At 39.9% G+C, this 23,137-nt stretch overlaps 1 protein-coding gene across 1 annotated transcript; it reads right to left on the bottom strand.

Moving 5' to 3' along the window:
* Window positions 1-17,201: 17,201 nt before the first annotated feature.
* On the bottom strand, window positions 17,202-18,164 carry LOC128484187 (taste receptor type 2 member 41-like). Its single transcript, XM_053460506.1, has one exon. It carries the CDS (start codon window positions 18,162-18,164, stop codon window positions 17,202-17,204), a length of 963 nt encoding a protein of 320 aa, XP_053316481.1.
* Between the last annotated feature and the right edge of the window lie 4,973 nt (window positions 18,165-23,137).

Raw genomic sequence — 23,137 nt, 5'->3', positions numbered from 1 at the left:
CTCTGTTATTATACTCTGGCAGTGGATGTTGAGTAAGGATACTCTGTTATTATACTCTGGCAGTGGATGTTGAGTAAGGATACTCTGTTATTATACTCTGGCAGTGGGTGTTGAGTAAGGATACTCTGTTATTATACTCTGGCAGTGGATGTTGAGTAAGGATACTCTGTTATTATACTCTGGCAGTGGATGTTGAGTAAGGATACTCTGTTATTATACTCTGGCAGTGGGTGTTGAGTAAGGATACTCTGTTATTATACTCTGGCAGTGGATGTTGAGTAAGGATACTCTGTTATTATACTCTGGCAGTGGGTGTTGAGCAAGGATACTCTGTTGTTATACTCTGGCAGTGGATGTTGAGTAAGGATACTCTGTTATTATACTCTGGCAGTGGGTGTTGAGCAAGGATACTCTGTTGTTATACTCTGGCAGTAGATGCTGAGTAAGGATACTCTGTTATTATACTCTGGCAGTGGATGTTGAGTAAGGATACTCTGTTATTATACTCTGGCAGTAGATGCTGAGTAAGGATACTCTGTTATTATACTCTGGCAGTGGATGTTGAGTAAGGATACTCTGTTATTATACTCTGGCAGTGGGTGTTGAGCAAGGATACTCTGTTGTTATACTCTGGCAGTAGATGCTGAGTAAGGATACTCTGTTATTCTGGCAGTGGATACTAGGTAAGAATACTTTGACATCAGTTTCATGGTGGCCTCTCCTAATTAATGTCATGTTTCTTCATTCCGCCTATAAGCCGTCTCTTCCTCCCTAATCTGTAGTCCTTTCTGCTGACCCCTTATGTGCAAGCACTAAAAAGAAAGAATAGTAACTCCGTGGAATATGTTTTTTCGTTCATGTACAAATAATACAGACCCCCCTATCTAATTCTCAGGGCTGCATGGCTCCACTAGTGGGCAACATCTGCATCTACAAGCAGTATCTACCCAATAATATCCAGAGCATTCGGAAACAAACATAAAAATTGCCCTCACCCAAGGCAAATATGCCACACCAGCCTAGTTTAGAGCTGTATCCTCCATATAACGTAACTCCATACCGCCTTGGGTCTTTGTTTATGATGGATACTCACTCTTTCAGACCAAATCCTTGTGCTTCTTTTTCCTTCCTTCTTTTCTAGGAGGTCAGAATGTTTGCTGGGTATGAGGGTATTACAGGGTTCTATGACCCTAAAATCCCTGATAATGTGTATAGAAACAGCTTGAAATGGCTTTATAAATCAAACAAGGTAAATAAACCCCATCATTCTCCTTCTAAATTACCCAGCAAAAAAACCCGCCCCAAGCCACACCTCTAACCACGCCCCCAGAAAGTGTCTCTTTTCACATTTGAAATGTTGGGATGCATTTCCATCCCCAACACTCTACTGAGACAGACCTCACCAAGATGACTACAGATCTCCTCTCCACTAAAAAAGACCTTCTCCCTACTCACCCTCCTGGTCCTCATACGGTCACACAGCTCTTTCTTGGAGCATCTCTCACCTCACCGTTAGTGTCTCTTTCTGTAGCACCCGTTCGTGTCCTCTCACACCCTATATTGGAGCTTTAGGCCTCAGTTCTAGGTCACCCACTTGAATGGTCTCACTATGTGAAAGATTGAGCTACTGGTTATTCCTTTATCTCCTCTATCCTCAACACCTGATATCTCTATCGAAGATGAGAATTCCGCAATCTACCCAACAGACCAAGTTCTTTTTCTCACATCAGACACCATTCCCTCCTTCACCCCTCACCCCTCACATTCACTCACCAAATCCTGCTGCATTCACATGTAAAATATCTCTTGAATCTATCCCTTCTCCACATAAAACGCTACTAAAATACTCGTGATACCCTGTGATATCCGTTCTGGACTACTGTAACTTCCTACTAACGGGACCTTCTCTTCACCGCTGCAATCCATTCGAAACACCACTGTCAGACTGATCTCACTCTCCCACTCACTCTTCATCGGCAATTCCTCCATTAGCTTCCTATGGCTTCCATAGCAAAATGTCAGCTCCTGCCCCTTACCTACCAAGCCTACCTCTCAAAAATGTATTTCTAAAGAACGTTGGAGTCGATTTTTCGTGGACTCTAATCTATTTTATTACTTGTTTGGAGCTGTTTAGTTATTAGAATGAAAAAACAAAACTTCTTTCTTACGTAGGACTAGCACGGGCTTCCTCTCCTGGATCCAGCAAGTAAACCGAAGGAGTAACCAATCACATGTGTGCTAGCAGGACATTCAGATTAGACTAGAATGGAAGTTCTACTGAGCATGTACAAGAAGCATACTAAAGTATGCTTCCTGTTGGGGGAGGAGTTACCAGAAGTTTATATAGGGCCAGCAGGTTCCATAGCGCTGTTACAAACAGAGGTAGTGACAGTAAATGACAATTCACATTGATGTAAGACACGTTAACACATACTGGATCATACTGGAAGGAAAAGAGGACTTCAATTCCTGATGCTTTTCTCTCTCTCTCTCTCTCTCTCTCTCTCTCTCTCTCTCTCTCTAGATAGAACATTACCGTGCTACATAGTTATCCTCAAAAATTCTACAGAATTGGTACAGAATTAAAAAAAAATAGATTTTTGTGATCTTTCTCTCTAAAATTATTACAATGCATTGGTGACAAATGAATAACTAAATCCACGATATCAAATCTGGATTTATTGCATTCGTCTCATCAGGTGACACACGCATGTAAAACAAAACTGCCAAGGGCTAAATATATTAATACGGATTCAACGCGGTATTCAAAGGTCAAGAGATGCAAAGAATGAGGGTTGGCATGAAGATCTGGCGATGGCGCGGCCCCATATTAAAAACAAATATTTATTAGGAATGCAAAATGAAATGCTGGCCGAGGAAGTCTGCAAATAGATTTATGCAAATGGAAAGTTAGATAGCTGGAAAGTTTATTGGACTTGATGGCATAATATTTTTTTAACAGTGACTCGATGCTCAATGACTTCCCAACTTCCCAGGTCGAATTACCCAACCTCAGCGCACGGAACAGTCTGTCTACACTCGCTTACCTTATAAATGAGACAACCCTTTACTGAATTAAAACCCACCAAGAAGTGGTTTCAAAAGTCCACCAAGATGGGTGATGCTACTAGATCTTTATCTCACTTGGCCAAACCAGGACAATACTACAAGGTGCGACAGTAGCTGTTAACAGTGTGAAAGACAAGGGTAATAATAAAGAGTTGTATGTTTGCCTTTGCTATGCCTGTGGTTGACTCTCAAGAGACAAGGCTGGTTGGGGTACCCAACAGATCACCCACCATCAGATGTGCATTCTGGTCCAGGGTTACTCAGCCTAGGGCAGCAGGTCAGGGTGGGGTGTAGGCTCTTCTGTCATAAGGTGCATATTGCCTTATTGTTCAATCAGGCTACTCAACGGCACCATTGCTCAATGGGCCAAGGCTACTCAACGGCACCATTGCTCAATGGGCCAGTTACAAGAGAGATATCTGATCTAACCAAGTGACACACTCTCACTGTTGAGGATCATGGCTTGGACTAGTTATGATGGAGCAGCCCTGGTACTTCAAGGCATTTTGGCCAGCATCCCACCGGGCTTTTCCTGTTGAGGACTAGGCTCCATAGCATGCTGTTCCCAGACAGTTCTCCATAGCATGAGTTCTTAATAGGGAGAGTGCTTAGAAGTAACAATGGTGGCTGCAAAGGGAGAAGTGGAGCTGGGGGCTCTGGCCTTGGGTCATGATGACCACCATAGTAATTATGAAACTCAGAACCTGGGCATGATCTGCCAATGTTAAGGATTTATTCAAAGGATTTATTCAAAAGGGAATTATTACAATCTATGATAATGAATGAATGAAGTCACGTGATGAAGATCCAGCATGTTATATATCACCATATCATATAACAGCCACCATTGTATTGCATCGAGCAGTTCAAAATGCTGCATGCCACTTACTCACATACAACATTATTATTATTATTATAGTTGTTATTGTTATTATTTTGTGTTTTATTATATTAAAATTATAATAATTATATATTTTCTGATTTTGTTGTTATTTTATTTCCATTGTGCAGCAGCTCTCGGGAAAATAAAATACCACCATTATTTGTACCTCATTACTCTCACACTCATTGCATATTATATCTCCCCAAATGACCACATTAATTTAACCCCTTATTGTTTTTTTCAGGACAAGAAGGGCTTTCTTCAGATCTAATTTCCTATAAAAAAAAAACTATATGATGAAAAATTAAAAAAACATTTCTTTTATTTGAAAAATCTTTTACTCATCTAAAAAAACTAATAAAAACCCTGCTAAATAGATTGTACTATTTTAAATAGTCAATGTTTTTAGGTTGTTTTGCAAGTTATTATGCAATAATTACAAGTAGCGTTTTGCTATTTCAAAACCATTTTTTTCCAAATCTGGTCTTTCTGCCCCCATGTGCTATGTGCCTATGTCTAGGCGTATGCCTAGGGGCCTTCAGTGCTTTAGTAAACAGTATGCCTGAGCAACATACTTCATCCTGTCCACATGGCAGCTTGCTAATAAGTGCCCCCCAGAGGGTCTTAATCCAACATTGCCAGATGGTGCTCGCAATGGCCCCAAGACAGACATGAATGGGCCCAAGACAGACATGAATGGCCATATACGACATATTTATCAATATACATACACAAATACTCAAACACAATCATTACTTTATTTAAGATCGTCCTTTGATACATCAAACATTATAAGACAATAAGGCACACGGCTGTCTACGAGGCACACATAGAGTACAACTCAACAATGCAATAATAACATCATCACAAATTTAAATTACCCCTACAAACACTCTACAAATAAAACTTACGCCCCAAAACCTAAGCAAACGATACATTATATGCTAAACAAGTGTCACTGTAAACAGTTCCTATAATGACTGCACAAGTTTGCACTACATTTACTTTTTATACACAGCTCTCAATATAATATATATATATATATAACCAGCAAAATTCGGGGCGCATGTGTACATAGAAAAAAGAAATAATCTGATAGTGTAATATTGTCAAAAACAATAAGATATGTAGAAGGTGTAAAATGCACTCACAAACAGTGCCAGCACAACAGGCTCGTCTGAGGTATGAAGACTGTTCTTTATTCTTTAAAATCTCTAAGAGCATAAAATAAAGAAAACAACCATATGGTGCAGTATCTTCCTTAATAGTATGTGCGCAAGTTAAAAAAGCACTTACAGGATGGTTGAATTCAAGTCGCTATTCAAAATAAATGTCCATTGAAGTGGATCAGGAACATGCAGATTAAAAACTTCTCAACGCGTTTCGCCGCTCATTGGGCTTCCTCAGGAGAAATAAATATCAATTGATGTAATCCGCAATCGTGGTGAGTAAAAATAGAATAAAACTTGATTGTCGCCGTCCGCTTTAAATGTCCTCCAGAATGCTTTTAGTCACGGTGCATGTTGGGAAAAAACGTCATCACTTCCTTGAGTCGTATCCTAGCAACGGATCAAGCTCCTCACAGTGTCACGGTGCATGTTGGGAAAAAACGTCATCACTTCCTTGCGTCGTATCCTAGCAACGGATCAAGCTCCTCACAGTGTCACGGTGCATGTTGGGAAAAAACGTCATCACTTCCTTGCGTCGTATCCTAGCAACGGATGAAGCTTCTTCTTTCTTCTTTCTTCTTCCCTGGATGGGCGTGGTTTACATTCAGATGATGCGTCAATGGTGGGCGTTTTTCGGTCTTCTGTGTATGACGAGGTGTATCCAGGCAACGTATACGCTGAGGCAGTTCTCGGCTTGATCTCTTTTCAGGAGCTGGATGTCGGAGCTTATGGAAAATGATTCTGTGAGCTATATTGGAGATCCAAGCTCATGAAGGTATAAAGGAGGTAAAGGACGGGAAAAAAATATATAATTATGTTCACAGCTCAAAAAACGAGTGAAAAAATAAATGTGAGAGATATAGGTCATATAATATGTGTGGATAAATAATTTTTTTTTTTTTTTTTTTTTTTTTTTTTTTTTTTTTTTTTATAAAAAAAAAAAAAATATATATAAAAAAAATAAAAAAATTCAGTTAACATATGTTAAAAAACTGGAACCAAAAGGATATATATAAGGTACCAAAAAAAATATGTATATAAAGGAGAATATATATATATATATATACATGTATAAACATATATCTGAGTGGAAGTGTACAAAACATTAGTAAAAGGACAAAGTCGAAGTACAGGGATTGTTTCTTACTGATGATCCAGTTTGAAATATAGTGGAAATAAAATATAATGTGAAGCAAGGCTAGACTCATATAAAAGTAATGATATCCAGATCTGTATTAAGGCCATCTTTTTTGTATGTTTGGAAATTGAAAATCCATTGTGTTTCTTTTTTTGAAAGTGTAGAAATGATGTTGCCTCCTCTCCAGTGTACCGTTACTGAATCTATCCCTATAATTTGAAAATTCGGTAATGAAAAAGAGCTACATGTATTACAGTGTCTGGGGACACTGTGTTTGATGTTGTTGTTACGGATCCCTCCTAAGTGTTCAAGCGCTCTAACCTTCAGTTCTCTCGTGGTTCTGCCAATATATTGCTTTCCACATGTGCATTGTAGCAAATATATAACATTTTTAGTGTTACAGTGTATAAAGTTTTTGATGATGTATTCTTTTCCAGTGTTTGTACAGGTGAATGATGTTGTTTTCTTTGGTTGTGTATAGCAAGTCTTACAGACTTTGCAATGGCCACAACGATGGAAACCAGGAGGTTTTGTGGCAAGAAAATGTTTATTTATTTTTTCTATGGGTGGGAGAGCGCTAGGAGCCAATAGTGTTTTTAAATTTGCCAGCTTTTTATAAATAATCTTTGGTTTATTTGGGAGGTGTTTTCGTAACACCGTATCTTCAAGGAGTATGGGCCAACATTTGTTGATGGCCCTTTTAATAGCTGGAGCCTGATCATTAAATTGTGTAATAAACGAGAAGTCAAAATCTTCTCTATTTTTCTGTTTTTTATTATTACGTACAAGATCCTCCCTTTTAATTTTATGGACAGCCTCTAGACTATTGGTAAGTAGGTCATTTGGATATTTCTTTTCACTGAATTTACTCAGAAGATGATTACTTTGTTCCAGGAAATCTTGATCCTTAGTACAATTTCTGCGAATCCTAGTAATTTGTCCCTTTGGGATGTTTTTTATCCAGTTAGGGTGATGTCGACTAGAAAAGTGTATAAATCCATTTCCATCCGTAGGTTTGAAGAATGTTTTTGTGTTGATTGTATTATTTTCGACGAACAATGTGAGATCGAGGAAATCTATATGGGATTTGCTTATGCAAGAGGTGAATTTTAGATTATATTCATTATTGTTTAGATATGTAATGAATTCCAATAGACGTTCTTCCCGTCCGTTCCATATAATAAGGACATCATCTATATATCTCTTCCAGAGAACCAGATTCGCGCCGAAAGGGTTGTTGTTCCAAATGTGGTTTGCTTCCCAATCTGCCACATAGAGATTTGCGTAACTCGGCGCGAATCTGGTTCCCATAGCTGTCCCGCATGTCTGGAGGAAGAAGTTACCATCAAACGAAAAATAGTTGTGTGTAAGAATGAATCTTATACAATTAATTATGAAATCGTTCTGAAGAGAGTTGATTTTTTTATCCTCTATTATTGCCTTTTTTATTGTTTCTATACCCAACTCATGAGGTATTACCGTATATAGTGAGGCCACATCAACTGTAGCCCATATATAATCTGTAGACCATGTTACTTCTTCCAGAATTTGTAAGATATGTGTGGTGTCTTTAATGTGTGAACGGTTTAGTGACACTAAAGGTTGTAGAAAAGTATCCACGTATTGTGAAACGTTATTAGTGAGGGAGTCAATCCCACTAATGATAGGGCGTCCGGGGGGCTTCTTTAGATTTTTGTGAATCTTAGGGAGAAAGTAAAAGATTGGTATTTTGGGAAATTTATTATCTAAAAAATGGAATTCGTTTTTGTTGAGTATTTTGTTATCAAAACCATCTTGTAAAAGTTGTTTTAATTGAATTTTAAAGGTTTTTGTAGGGTCATTGGACAATTTCTTATGATGTCCTTATTATATGGAACGGACGGGAAGAACGTCTATTGGAATTCATTACATATCTAAACAATAATGAATATAATCTAAAATTCACCTCTTGCATAAGCAAATCCCATATAGATTTCCTCGATCTCACATTGTTCGTCGAAAATAATACAATCAACACAAAAACATTCTTCAAACCTACGGATGGAAATGGATTTATACACTTTTCTAGTCGACATCACCCTAACTGGATAAAAAACATCCCAAAGGGACAAATTACTAGGATTCGCAGAAATTGTACTAAGGATCAAGATTTCCTGGAACAAAGTAATCATCTTCTGAGTAAATTCAGTGAAAAGAAATATCCAAATGACCTACTTACCAATAGTCTAGAGGCTGTCCATAAAATTAAAAGGGAGGATCTTGTACGTAATAATAAAAAACAGAAAAATAGAGAAGATTTTGACTTCTCGTTTATTACACAATTTAATGATCAGGCTCCAGCTATTAAAAGGGCCATCAACAAATGTTGGCCCATACTCCTTGAAGATACGGTGTTACGAAAACACCTCCCAAATAAACCAAAGATTATTTATAAAAAGCTGGCAAATTTAAAAACACTATTGGCTCCTAGCGCTCTCCCACCCATAGAAAAAATAAATAAACATTTTCTTGCCACAAAACCTCCTGGTTTCCATCGTTGTGGCCATTGCAAAGTCTGTAAGACTTGCTATACACAACCAAAGAAAACAACATCATTCACCTGTACAAACACTGGAAAAGAATACATCATCAAAAACTTTATACACTGTAACACTAAAAATGTTATATATTTGCTACAATGCACATGTGGAAAGCAATATATTGGCAGAACCACGAGAGAACTGAAGGTTAGAGCGCTTGAACACTTAGGAGGGATCCGTAACAACAACATCAAACACAGTGTCCCCAGACACTGTAATACATGTAGCTCTTTTTCATTACCGAATTTTCAAATTATAGGGATAGATTCAGTAACGGTACACTGGAGAGGAGGCAACATCATTTCTACACTTTCAAAAAAAGAAACACAATGGATTTTCAATTTCCAAACATACAAAAAAGATGGCCTTAATACAGATCTGGATATCATTACTTTTATATGAGTCTAGCCTTGCTTCACATTATATTTTATTTCCACTATATTTCAAACTGGATCATCAGTAAGAAACAATCCCTGTACTTCGACTTTGTCCTTTTACTAATGTTTTGTACACTTCCACTCAGATATATGTTTATACATGTATATATATATATATATATTCTCCTTTATATACATATTTTTTTTGGTACCTTATATATATCCTTTTGGTTCCAGTTTTTTAACATATGTTAACTGAATTTTTTTATTTTTTTTATATATATTTTTTTTTTTTATAAAAAAAAAAAAAAAAAAAAAAAAAAAAAAAAAAAATTATTTATCCACACATATTATATGACCTATATCTCTCACATTTATTTTTTCACTCGTTTTTTGAGCTGTGAACATAATTATATATTTTTTTCCCGTCCTTTACCTCCTTTATACCTTCATGAGCTTGGATCTCCAATATAGCTCACAGAATCATTTTCCATAAGCTCCGACATCCAGCTCCTGAAAAGAGATCAAGCCGAGAACTGCCTCAGCGTATACGTTGCCTGGATACACCTCGTCATACACAGAAGACCGAAAAACGCCCACCATTGACGCATCATCTGAATGTAAACCACGCCCATCCAGGGAAGAAGAAAGAAGAAAGAAGAAGCTTCATCCGTTGCTAGGATACGACGCAAGGAAGTGATGACGTTTTTTCCCAACATGCACCGTGACACTGTGAGGAGCTTGATCCGTTGCTAGGATACGACGCAAGGAAGTGATGACGTTTTTTCCCAACATGCACCGTGACACTGTGAGGAGCTTGATCCGTTGCTAGGATACGACTCAAGGAAGTGATGACGTTTTTTCCCAACATGCACCGTGACTAAAAGCATTCTGGAGGACATTTAAAGCGGACGGCGACAATCAAGTTTTATTCTATTTTTACTCACCACGATTGCGGATTACATCAATTGATATTTATTTCTCCTGAGGAAGCCCAATGAGCGGCGAAACGCGTTGAGAAGTTTTTAATCTGCATGTTCCTGATCCACTTCAATGGACATTTATTTTGAATAGCGACTTGAACTCAACCATCCTGTAAGTGCTTTTTTAACTTGCGCACATACTATTAAGGAAGATACTGCACCATATGGTTGTTTTCTTTATTTTATGCTCTTAGAGATTTTAAAGAATAAAGAACAGTCTTCATACCTCAGACGAGCCTGTTGTGCTGGCACTGTTTGTGAGTGCATTTTACACCTTCTACATATCTTATTGTTTTTGACAATATTACACTATCAGATTATTTCTTTTTTCTATGTACACATGCGCCCCGAATTTTGCTGGTTACGTGTTTGAACGCCGAGAGGAGCGTTTTGGTTGGGCTGCGGCAGTGATACATTAGAGAAGTATTTTTTGGTTCCTATTCTTTTACCATCACCTTACACGTGTTTTTTGGGTGTTTTTAGTTTTTAGTTTTTCAGTTTATATATATATATAGTAAGGTCACAAAAAACTATTGTTTTTGGAGAACACATTTCTTTTTAGTTGGAAACAAAATTAATCTTTTTCATTCATTTACGTCTGTTTCTTTAGGAGTCACTTGTACATACAATTGCACGAATTAGGAAATATTTGTTAAAAACTATATGCAAATGGACAACTCTAATATGGACTATATATATATATATATATATATATATATATATATATAATATTATCTCAACAGTCTATGACTGGACTAGTCTACAACCTCCAGATGAAACAAGTTAAAACTAAACGTGAGCATTTAATTTATTATTATTATTATTATTATTATTGTCCTGCAGTCAGATATGTACCCCGTGTTCAGCCTTTCTATTTAAGCATTTTGTCCCGCACTGGAGGATGTTAAAGAAAGGTTGCTTTAGCCTAGGGGTCCTACAGATCAATAAAGCAGAGTGTATGGTCGGGAAAGCGTTCAACAAAATGTTGACAACATTAACGTTCAAGGACAAGTAACAGATCACAACAAAAAGATTGCTTCCGACATGGAAGCTATAAAGGAAGAAACAGGCAACCAACGATTTGATGGCCACGTAATAGCTGTCCAGACTGCTTGCTGTAAAACCATTGTCCGCGCTTCTCATCTGCCTCATGTGCCGGCACAAAGATACGAGCAACAGAACAACCGAGGCCCAGTATATGATCAAAGGTCCGCAATTACCCAGTATAAAAGTGACCAGCTTTGACTTTTTCATCATGGGATTCCAGGTCTCGTTTCTTGGGGTACGCGTTGAGTTCTTGAGAAGTATTCCTTCCTTGTAATCGTTCCACATAAACAGGAGAACTTTACAAAACGATATCAGCAAAATGGACATCACGAAAACCAGTATCTTTTGGGAAACGAGCATCTTCAGACGCAAGAAGAGGGCATGGCTGTAGTTGGCAATCTTAAAGAAAAACAGAACCGAAAGCAACGTCAAGAGCCAGAGATTGGTGAAGTTGAATAAACACATGCAAAAGTCAAGGATAAAGTACAGAACGCTGGGCTTCAGAGGGTCTTCTGCAAATATGGTCTTACATACATACAACATGGTCGTGGACTGGAAGCAGATCCTGGAAATCGCCAGGAAATACACAACTTTATCAAAAACCAAAATCTCCCTCCTCTTGAACCACTCAACGTGGTACACCGAAACGATAAACCCGTTTGCCGTGAGCCCGATGATAAGCAAAATCACAGGTGCCGGAAAAGATATGACATCATGTGGCTGTTTCTTCATGGGTTCCAGCAACACCATCTTTGCGCTCTTTTTAGGAGATAGTCTTGTTAAACCAGCAGTTGTAAGAGATCTAAGAAGATCTGCAAAGAGTGCTTTATTCCAGTGGCTGGTATTGAAATATCTAACGCAAATTATAATGCAAAGCATTCTAGGATTTCAGTATCTATGCAAACGAGGAAGTGATAGCCCTTGTAATACATTTGATCTTGGATTATAAGAAACACTGGGTTGCCCTTTACCTCTAAGGTCACTTTAACTAAGAGAGTTTTCAGGACCTAAGAGGTCAGATGGAATCTTAAGGTATCAACTTCAACTGAAGACTCCATTTTCTCTTGGGTTAATATGCATTTTCTTATTCACTGAATTTCAATGTCTGTTTCGAGACGCTGTGATTTGTTGACGAATGCACATTTCTTTTGCAAGGAATGCCAAGTGGATTCCGAATAATTATTATCGAAATATCTGAGATGACGCCCACATATGGGAGTGGGGCTTGTTGTATGTACGGGGTGGCTAGCCCCAGAGGTCTCTTTGTGAAAGAGTATATGGGAGGGGAGTATGGACAAAAGTATTGGGACATACCTTTCAATTACTGAAGGTTTGGGGTCCCTTACTTCCAGGGAATGTTAATGCTTCAGCACCAATACATTTTGGACAATGCTCTGCTTCCAACTTTTGGGGAAAAGTTTGGGGAAGACCATTTTCTATTCCAGCCTGACTGTGCCCCAGCGCACAAAACATGGTTGGATGAGTTTGGGGTGGAAGAACTTGACCGGCCGTACAGAGGCCTGACCTCAACCCCATCCAACACCTTTGGGATGAACTGGAATGGAGATTGTGAGTCGGGCGTCTCGTCCAACATCAGTGCCTGAACTCACAAATATTCTACCGGATGAATGGGCAAAAATTCCACAGAAACTCCCCAAAATCTTATGGAAAGTCGTCCCAGAAGAATGGAAGCTGTTATAGTTGCGAAAGGGGGAACCAACTTCATATTAATGTCTATGTATTTAGAATGTGATGTCATCAAAGCCCCTGTTGGTGGAATGGTCAGGTGTCCCAATACTTTTGGCCATATACTGTAACACAATATACTATATCCTAGAAATCACAGAAATCATACAGAATACGCTGGAAAAATTCTGTTCTTATTAGGTACACAAAAAAACAAGGTTTTCCAGTATCTTATTTAATTTAGAGTTTTCTCCTGCATTCAGGAAACGCTTTTAGGGACCCCAAGCAATTTAGAAGAGCCTTATCCCGATATATATATATACCCTGATGCCGGCTAAATGCATGGCCGAAACGTACACAGGAACTATAAACAGTTTAATTTATTCTTGCTCAGAGTAGTTAGCATTTTTGCTTGAATCTTGAGGATTATCGCTCCTGTCATATGGTATTTTGTCCATATTCTCTTTTTACAATATTAAATACATCATAGTGAAATAAATGTATAAAGACAAATCTGTCATGCCCTGTATAATGTATAGTTTAAATCAGTGAGATTTAATACTAATAATAATAGCCGTATTTGCCTAAGAGATTCTTTCGTTGATGGCTTTTATTGGGCCAACACTGAAGATGTCAAATGACAAAAGCTTTCTTCTCTTCTTCAGATGGAAGTTACCATAAGAAGGAGAGACCTCTGAAGTCTCAAAGGCTTGCGTAGCGTAACATACCAGAGAGTGCAAATATGTTTGTTTTTTTGTGGATGAAACATCATGTTTAATCACTTTAATATGATTATATGGTAGTTTCAATACTGTAGTTGCCTGCCTACAGTATTGAATATATTGGACGCACAGTCTAATAATGACAGATGGTACAATTCTATGTAGGCGACCTCCGTAGAGCCTGGACCTCTATGTATAACCTTGTCAATCAGGCCCGCGCGGACAGTGTGTTTTTGAAATATGCAGCCTTTCACAGTCACAATATGTTTCCAGTAGCTACTGATTATATTAATTATAATAAAAAGTACAATTTATTATTTATTGTATTATTAATAGTTCCCATGTATTATTTGTGTAAATTATTTAGCTAAATATTAGACATTATCATTAAGGTAACGGCCCATAAACTGCCCCCCAGTCCCTGCAGTCCCTGTCCGGCCTGGTGTGTCTTTTGCCCTGCAGAGACTGAGTCAGGTTGTATCAACTCTGCTGTGATTGGCTGATGGAGCTCATTGTGAACCAATCAAAGCAGGGCATACATACATCTTCCCTCTCTGCATACATGAGTGCTGTGACAGGCAGGCTGCTGTGATAGGCTAATGGACCTCACAGTGAGCCAATCAAAGTGGTGCTAACATATAGTCTCAGTGTGTAGCTGTGTGCATGCTGTCAGAGGCAGGCTGCTGTGATAGGCTGGTGGACCTCACAGTGAGCCAATTAAGTCAGTGCACACACACAGTTTCACTCAGTGCCTGTGTGTGTGTGTGTGTGTGTTGTGAGAGACGGGCTGATGTGATAGGCTGATGGAGCTCACAGTGAGCCAATCAAAGCGGTGCTAATATATAGCCTATGCCTGTGTGCATGCCATGAGAGGAGCTCAGGAGCAAGGAGCTTGTGTGGCAGAAAGCAAAGGAGAGAGGGATCAGCAGACAGATCAGATTAAAACCTCAACCCCATCTTTAAGCAGTGATCTGTGGGAAGGTGTTGGGTACCCCAACCTCACTAAAAACTGAGGACTTGGTTAGACATATGGGGCAGAGTGTTATGGGCAGAAGGGGTATGGTTTGAGGTACTCTAACACCATTAGCACACTAACAAATACATACATACATATACACACACATACACACTCTCCATCTCCTCCTCCTTAATGGCTCACTTCCCTCCTAGTCCTCTTCTACATCCCATCTCCCAGCTCTCCCTTCCCCCATACCTCAGTCCGGTTCACACTCCCCATGCCAGCTGCATGGATTTCCAAGGCTGTAATGGCAGCCTTGAGTCTGGCGCTGCAAGATGCAGCATGCAGCCCAGAGACATGGGGTGGAAGTAAACTTCAGCCTCAGAGTCCCCATTTGGGGCTGGCCAAGAAAAACACTTGAGGCTCCAGTCCCCTTTTTACTAAGAAATTCAGCTCTCACAGAGAACATTTTCTTATTTGCTCAATAATCGTCAATGTAATCAAAATGCAGCGAGTCCAAATAGACACCTCTGTAATATTTCAGGGGCATCTTTGTGGTCTGATTAAGACTTTGTGATGCTGTCCCTTTAAGCAGCATTTCGTCTATTATATCTGAGAGGAGGGACATAAAAAGTTTACCATGGATAAAATTCACTAAAGAAGTGATATTGTTTAAAAAGAATGCATTTTGTCAGATATTTTAGGCTGGGAAGAAAGTGTCGTATATTTTAACATATTACACCAACACAAAATGGAGTCAGAACCATCTTGTTTTCTTTAACTCATATAAAGGATTTTCTCTATATATATATATTGAGAACAAAGAAGTTTTTATGAAAAAAAGGCTCCTTCAGCAAGTCTTTCCTAATTAACTAAATGATTACTTTCAATAGTATGAGATATTTTAAGGGGTAGAAACTACTTATCTCTACGAATGTAGACTCCACTGGTTGCGAGGCCATTGAAAACAATTTGACTGAAAATGTATTCTTTTAAAGAGATATACTGTTTGGTCACGAGGTAAACACCAGATGCTTTCTTAAAATTATTCCTTAGACTGGAGAGTCTCTCAACGCTGAATAATGGAAATAAAATTGGTGCAAATATTCTATGAAATCTCTAATTACAATGAGTAAAATCCAGAATTCTGATTGGAGGATTTCATTCAATAGGTGGAGATTATGGTAATAAGCATAGTCTTTAAACGTTTAGACAAAGCCAGGAGCGGGAAAAATAATTGATTTGGGGTTTCGAGATTTTGGACCATAATTTTACTCATAATTACTTTGATTATCTAATAATCTTCGTATTTACTATCTTCTCCTGGCGAATTCCAATTTTATAGGGATTGCCTAATTTGAAGAATGTTATTTTTCTTTCCACTTCATTTTTCCACTGAACCTGGATTTATATCTACGGGGAAAAGTTGGACCACAGCAACAAGCGGCGGTAAATATAATGGTGTTTATTATTCTGAAAAGAGGTGAATTTTGACTGCTAGGATACAGAAGAGTTAACCCCTTCTTTGGGGAAATAACATATTTCATTATTGTATATGACGGCTTATGAGACCGCAGCTTATAACCTGACGTGATAACGGAAATGATGTAAGAGGTATTTTTCTGAAGTTTGACATTGTTGCCATCTATTAACCCCTTAATGTCAAAATGCATTGTTTTCAATGGGTTTAGGGACTGCCCATTGTCCTTAAGGGGTTAAAAATCTGACTAATGATACATATATATATATATCTGAGTACTTTGTCGTATTAGTAGTATAATTGCTACAGACTAATATAGTGAGATTTAGTTATCACTCTAATTATTGCCTTTATTATTATTATTTTTATCATTTGGTGTTGCCGAGTGGACTGGAAATGAACTGCTTTGATGTTAACGCAGGCTGTTCATAGAACGTGGTATCTTTCTCATAAATCGGAGATGTTTATGCCGTGTGCTGCTTCGCCTGTCACATTCTTCAACGTGTTGGATCCAAAAGCCAGTGATTCATACCTGATAACCGATCGATAATATGCTGAATTTAACGTCTCATTATTTATTTTAACTGCACAGATCATAGAGATATTTAGGAGATAAATGGTTACATTCAGATTGCGGGTGTGATCCTACCCTAATTAAAAGCCCCAGAATTTTGTGTATGTGATAGAATATTGGTTTTGCCTTTTTTATCACATTAACAATTTAGATTATATTTATAAATAATATTTAACATATTATTCACAATGATAATTATGTTATTTATTTATTAATTAATTAATATTTAACATATTATTCACAATGATAATTGTGTTATTAATGATAATTGTGCCATAATTCACAAATGACAAAGGATAGCCCATACAATATTTAATATTTTTTATTGAAACATATGCGATTAATGCTTAAGACGTCACCCATACATAAGAGGCGCGGTTAGATCCGCGTTGATTCATGCTATGACATACTATAGCACAACGTATTTAAAACTAAAACATATAGTCATTTATATAGGCATTTTTAGCAAAACATAGCAAAAAAGGGAGAATTGTCATTCAAAGAAGCCAATATTAGATTGCGCATGCAGAAGTAACTCAGGCTATGGTGTCCAGCTCGCTACCCAAAGGTCGAATCCCTCTTCTAGGTATTAGGCACCGAAGCATTGCCTGTAATCTCTGCCTTAGCTTATTATCTCTGTAGATCAGGTAAATTGAATGAAGGATCGGCCAAGTATTTATCCAAGTATTCACCTTTAAAATGTCAATTCTGGAGTAGTAAAAAAAATGAAAAATATTGCTTCCGATGCTTAAGCAATAAATGGCGAAACACACGGTTACCGCTTTGATGGCGGCGTAGTAACCGTCCTGGCGACGCGTTGAAAAACCATTGCTGTTACTCCTCATCTGATTCATGTGGAGACACAGAGACGTGACGAACAGATAAAACGAAAAACTGTATATCGAGAACGGTCCCAAATACCCCAGGATAAAAATCCCCGCCAGGGTATACGCCTCACCCCAGTTACGCGTTCCGTTTAACTGGTGGGCATACGGGTGATTTTTGGAAACCACATGGAGATCGTCAGCCCACATGAACAAAGCCACGCTTAAAAAAGATATCACCGCGGCGGCAACGATAAAGAGTGAAAACCTTCGCAAAATGATGGTTTTCACCCCCACAAACAGGGCATTACTGTAGTTGGCGATCTTTAAACAGAAGACAGCAGCCAACAAACTGACGTACCAAAGACTGGAGTAATTGAAGAATAACATAGAAAAGTCTATGTAGTCACCGGCATCCATGATCGGACTTTGCTCGATGTGTATGGTGTGGTAGATGTCCAGCGCGGAGACACAATGAAAGCACAGCCTTGAGGTCGCGATCATGACCATCGTTTTTTCGGAAGGCTTAACTTGCTTCTGTTTGATCCAGTCAAGGAGATTCACGGCGACAATAAATGCGTTTACCATCAACCCCAAAATAACGACAACTCCGAACACACCTAGACCTGCCTTGTTGTCTTCCGAGACGTATTTTAGTTCCTGAAAACTGATCATCTTAATAGCACGATCACAGATCACAGATGTGTGGAATTGCCTGCTCCGGTTTTGGACCTTTAAAGGGTGTTTGATGCCCACAGTATGCGGTTTAGATCTTTCATTCAAATTCATAGGCAAATCTTTTATAGCAATAGTTATCCAAATGACGGCGGAGATGGTAGAACATCGATGAGGTTTCATTTACATGTATCGCTTATCACTTAATATAGATTCATTTTTTTTCCAAAGGGGTAACTATTCTATTATGAGGTCATAATTTCCAGCGTAAGAGTTATGGAGTGGAATTTAGAAGCTTTATGATGTATTTATTTACCATATGGTTTACTTCATCTATATATCATGTGTATTAGAAAACACCACTTACTATTTCCAATTAACGCATGCTAGGAAACATGCATTTTCGGTGTATTTATGGCCCTTTGTAAACAGTTTTGGACAGGCCTGGAAAGCAGGAAGGCAGCGGGGTCACGTTAAGTGAGGTTACGTGACCCCCTAATGAAAGTGAGGCCAGAACTTAAGCTGCAGCTGCAGGTGAAGTAAGAAAGTTAAGTAAGGGGAGGGAGAGGGCTAGGGAAGGAATGATTGAGCTAGGGCTGCAACTAACGATTATTTTCATAATCGATTAGTTGGCCGATTATTTTGTCGATTAATCGATTAATCGGATAAAAAAAATGAATGTAAATTTTTCATTTATTTAAAATAATTTAATAAACAAATGATGTTAAATACAAACAGCAGAATAAAAAAAACTTTGATAAAATGCATCTCTTGTCTTTATTTCCCAACCAGCCCCCCCAATTGATGCACATTTGAGCCCAAGCTTGCCATGCTGCCTCCCAGACATGCCACGCTGCCTCCCACATATGCCACTCCACGCTGCCTCCCAGACATGCCACGCTGCCTCCCACATATGCCACTCCACGCTGCCTCCCACATATGCCATTCCACGCTGCCTCCCACATCTGCCACTCCACGCTGCCTCCCACATATGCCATTCCACGCTGCCTCCCACATATGCCATTCCACGCTGCCTCCCACATATGCCATTCCACGCTGCCTCCCACATATGCCACTCCACGCTGCCTCCCACATATGCCACTCCACGCTGCCTCCCACATATGCCACTCCACGCTGCCTCCCACATATACCACGCTGCCTCCCACATATGCCACTCCACGCTGCCTCCCACATATGCCATTCCACGCTGCCTCCCACATATGCCATTCCACGCTGCCTCCCACATATGCCATTCCACGCTGCCTCCCACATATGCCACTCCACGCTGCCTCCCACATATGCCACTCCACGCTGCCTCCCACATATACCACGCTGCCTCCCACATATGCCACTCCACGCTGCCTCCCACATATGCCACTCCACGCTGCCTCCCACATATGCCATTCCACGCTGCCTCCCACATATGCCACTCCACGCTGCCTCCCACATATGCCACTCCACGCTGCCTCCCACATATGCCACTCCACGCTGCCTCCCACATATGCCACGCTGCCTCCCACATATGCCACTCCACGCTGCCTCCCACATATGCCACTCCACGCTGCCTCCCACATATGCCACTCCACGCTGCCTCCCACATATGCCACTCCACGCTGCCTCCCACATATACCACTCCACGCTGCCTCCCACATATACCACTCCACCCCCACATATGCCACTGTGCCTGATACGCCTTATACCCCCTGATACACCACTCCATCCTCCCCAGACATGCCACACTGCCCTCCCCACATATGCCACTCCACTCCACCCCCAGATATGCCACTGTGGCCCCAGATATGCCTTATACACCCTGATACACCACTCCATCCTCCCCAGACATGCCACACTGCCCTGCCCTCCCCACATATGCCTTATATAATGTATATGCCTTATACCCCCAGATATGTCACTCCGTCCTCCCCAGATATGCCTTATACCCCCCAGATATCTCATAGTCCCCTCATAGAGTCACAGACCCGTTCACAGCACACTGACACCATACTTTTATAAATAAGTACTGGGTTAATCTTCACTGCCCCCAGGATTTAGATTCCCCTTAGTCTGCCCCCCTTTATCTCTAACTGCACCTGAAGTTAACTTTATTAAATTAACCCTCAGTCCTCATCATTAAATTAACCCTAAACACCCCATTAACCATAACTACCCCTAAATTAACTCTAAATACCCCATCAAAACAACTACCCTAAATTAACCCTAAACACCCCATTAACCATAACTACCCCTAAATTAACTCTAAATACCCCATCAAAACAACTACCCTAAATTAACCCTAAACACCCCATTAACCACAGCATCCCCTAAATTAACCCTAAAGACCCTGTCAACCACAACAGCCCCTAAATTAACCCTAAACACACCATTAACCACAACTGCCTCAAATTAACCCCAAACACCCCATTAACCACAGCTGTTCCTAAATTAACCCTAAACACCCCATTAACCACAGCTGCCCCTAAATTAACCCTAAACACCCCATTAACCACAGCTGCCCCTAAAGTAACCCTAAACACCCTATTAACCATACCTGTCCCTAAACACCCCATTAACCATAGCTGCCCCTAAACACCCCATTAACCATAACTGCCCCTAAATTAACCCTAAACACCCCATTTACCATAACTGCCCCTAAATTAACCCCCACCTCCCCTAACTTTCAGTAGCCCAAATATTAATTTTATACTTACAGTTAGATGAGTGTCACAGCCATGTGGTTCTGGCCCTCTGGGAGAATGAAGGGGCGGGGCCAGTTGTCACAGTGATTACAGGGAGGGGGAGTAAGTAGGAGCTGCTGCTGTGAGACGGTGAGTCAGACTAAACTATTATATAATGAGGGGGATTTTTCAGAGCGTTTGCTCTGAAAAAACCCTCATTTTATAATCGATAATAATCGATTCAACTAATCGATAATGAAATTCGTTGCCAACGAATTTCATTATCGATTATTATCGATTTTATCGATTAGTTGTTGCAGCCCTAGATTGAGCATATATGTACGTATGTATGTATGTACGTACGTACGTATGTATGTATGTATGTATGTTAGAGTGAGAGTGTATGTATAAGTGTTTGTGTGTTAGCACAAGAAAAGTGATGGCTCTATATAAATGAAATAAATAAAGTATAAATAATTAATATATGTGAACCAGGCTGCCCAACGGGTGAGGTGACTTCAGGTGTAGTAAAAGGGTCACTTTGACAAGGCCAGTAAAAAAAAAAAAACAGCCCCAAGTGATACCAACAAAAAAATAGGAATAAAGTATTGAAAAATTAATTATCCAGAAAATTATGTTCATGTTGCCTCCAGGTCCCCCAACTTTACCAAATAACGGTGCCACATTTGCCCTAAACAGCTTTTGAACGCCACATTTGCCCCAAACAGCATGTGAGGGCATCCTAACCCCAAAACAGCCTGATGTGCCATTTTTGCCCCTAGCTTGTCAGTGTCCCCATAAAGCTGGTCTGTGCCATCTTTGCCCCAAACAGCTACTCTGTGCTATCACTGCTTTTAACCAGCTTGTCTTTGCCATCATTGGCCTCAAACAACTTGTCCGTGCCTTCTTTGCCCCCTGCCCCTCCAACACACTCTGACACACATATGTAGACACACTGTGACAGAAAGCATAGGATAATAATGGAGGAGGTGTATATATCCCCTTATATTTTGGAGGGTGGCTTTTTTGGGAGATCTTGGAATTGTGCTTCCATGGTAAATTGTGTGTTTTGGGGTCCCTGGGGTGGAGCACTTGGGGAGCAGGGCAGGTCAGTGCTCCACTCCACAGTTTATGAGCAGCAGAGGAACAGCGGGTGGGAATCCAGTCAGGGGATTCCAGCACACTCTCATTAGTACTCACCAGCATTCACTAATTAGTGGGAGAGGCAGTTAAATAGCCTCCTGATCTGAGCAGAGGGAGACCATTTGGCTCCCTGAGAGCAGGGGAGAGCTGCTAAATTACTGAGTGCTGTTACTACATGTATCCTATTTTGTTGGTAATGGATAAGTCGTCCAAACGCAGTTAGGTTGGGGAACTCTGTTTAGTAAAAAAGAGCCCCAGCCTTTATATATATATATATATGTATATCACCACAACCATCACAACAGTATAACTCCTATTGTTATATAATGATCCAGAAACTGAGGGTTGTACAGTGTATCTCTTATGATTATAGCAAGACACAGACGTTGGTATGGCATATCTCCCGATCACAATATACTGTGCCAGACTTGACGGTGGTACAGTATAATGCCCATCACTATATTCTGGGCCAGACACTGATGATGGTACAGTATAACTCTTTCGTGTCAGTATATTTATATCACTTTTTAATTATATGTGCATGTTAGGACCAAAAAAACAAGCGGAAAAATACCACAGGACTTCCTTAGCACCCAAGTTACATCCAAAGGACTTGCCGCAGCAGCCAGATTGCACACAGGACTTGCCCAAGACTTAGACTGCACACAGAGGAAGTGACACCTTTTATCCCTTCCTCATTATCTCTCCCCCATTTTTCACTATTTCCCCTCTTTCTCACTATTTTGCCCTTTCCTCTTTTCTTATTCATTTACGTTGTTGACGTCCTGTGGTGGGAGAGTGAGCCGTCTGTCTCGTTGCTCCAACGAGGTGCTCACAGCTTCACTGCTGAGCACCGGGATATGATGTTATGAGTATCAAGCGGAGGCACCCTGACCGAGACAGAAAACTTTTTCATGAACAGGCCACTTGTTCATGAGAAAGTTTTCAGCGCCTGCTCGTGCCTCTCTCTCTCCTCTGCTTCCTGCCACCTGGGCCATATGTACCCCATGCATTCACCTTGTCTTAGCGCTGTGTACAAGTAGTTCTCTAGATGTGCATCCTGTGTGTATGTGTCCTAGTGTGAATGTGTAGATGTGTCTGCCAGCGCTTACGTGAGTTGGAATTGACAAAGGGCCACTTGTATTTAACTGGCCC

This window comes from Spea bombifrons, chromosome 3, assembly GCF_027358695.1.
Source record: "Spea bombifrons isolate aSpeBom1 chromosome 3, aSpeBom1.2.pri, whole genome shotgun sequence".
NCBI lineage: Eukaryota > Metazoa > Chordata > Amphibia > Anura > Pelobatidae > Spea > Spea bombifrons.
This window is presented reverse-complemented; position numbering and strand designations above follow the sequence as displayed.

Excerpts from the sequence above, each read along its gene's own strand:
- LOC128484187 (XM_053460506.1), bottom strand. The coding sequence starts at position 18,164 with ATGATCAGTTTTCAGGAACTAAAATACGTCTCGGAAGACAACAAGGCA.